General features: G+C 60.2%; 1 protein-coding gene across 1 annotated transcript in view; it reads right to left on the minus strand.

Moving 5' to 3' along the window:
- LOC104983092 (ATP-binding cassette sub-family D member 1-like) overlaps positions 1 to 1,017 on the minus strand; it is an 11,965-nt gene that overhangs the window by 8,826 nt on the left and 2,122 nt on the right. Inside the window, exon 3 of the mRNA XM_010832574.1 lies at positions 814 to 873. Within this exon, the coding sequence (XP_010830876.1) occupies positions 814 to 873 (60 nt within the window). The remainder of the gene's footprint in view (positions 1 to 813; positions 874 to 1,017) is intronic.

Genomic DNA, 1,017 nt, shown 5'->3' on the forward strand with positions numbered 1-1,017 from the left:
GGTGGGCTGCCATCTATGGGATTGCACAGAGTTGGACACGACTGAAGCGATGCAGCAGCAGCAGCAGCAATAACCCTTCTCCTTGACATCCCAGGAATAGCAAAATACTCGGCGGTCTGCCCTCCAGTCAGCCAGCTACCTCTGCCCCAGCCTGCTGATCTGAGCCTGGGCCAGTGTCCATGGGGACATCAGCCAATGGGACTGGGCTGAGCCACGTGCCCACACAGTGAGGGCAATCAAGCCACCCATGAAGGCCCATCACATCACAGAGCCCTTTGCCCGAGGCCTCGACAGACAGGTTGGGGACGCACATCAGGCCCCTCCCACCCCAGCCGGTGAATCTGCCCCATGAACATGTTATTTCCTGAAATTAACCCAGAGGAAATCCTTCAAAGAGCTAGCGATTCTCCCTTCTTCCCACCTCCCCTATCCCCAGCCAGGTCTCGGGCATTGCTTTGCCATTCCTGAAGTGAGCACGCCTACTCTGAGCGCCCTGGCGATCCAGGCTCGTGCTGGGAGCTGGCAGGAGTGCCAGCTGGGGCTGACAATGTAGCTGCGGGGAATGTGCCAAGTGCCTCACCCAAGGGCACGGCTGCCTGCCAAGACCCTGCGTCCCTGGAGCACAGGGGAGGAGGATGGGGGATTGTGGCTGCAGATCCGGCCCTTTTTCTCCTTATCTGGAGCCCAGCCGGGAATGCCCCCTATCTGCTCAGGGATAAGTCTTTAAAAAAAAAAATCAGGGACAAGCCTGCCTCCCTGCCTGATAAGATGGGCTGCCAATGAGACAAGGTCGAGGACACAAGGCCATCTGACCTAGGGAGGATCCGTGGGCCTTCAGGAGCTGGATGCCATTGTACCCCTCCCCCAGAAGCACTGGGGAACCGAAACCAGAGTCGCAGAGAACCTAGCCGGAGGCAGCTGCAACCCAGGCAGGAGGAGGGGAGGGGCCGGAGCACTGGCCTGGAGTAACCTCTCCCAGGCCCCGGCTCCTGGCCCTAGCCGGCTGGCCGCTGACCC

Source organism: Bison bison, unplaced genomic scaffold, assembly GCF_000754665.1.
Source record: "Bison bison bison isolate TAMUID 2011002044 unplaced genomic scaffold, Bison_UMD1.0 scf7180017861324, whole genome shotgun sequence".
Lineage (NCBI taxonomy): Eukaryota > Metazoa > Chordata > Mammalia > Artiodactyla > Bovidae > Bison > Bison bison.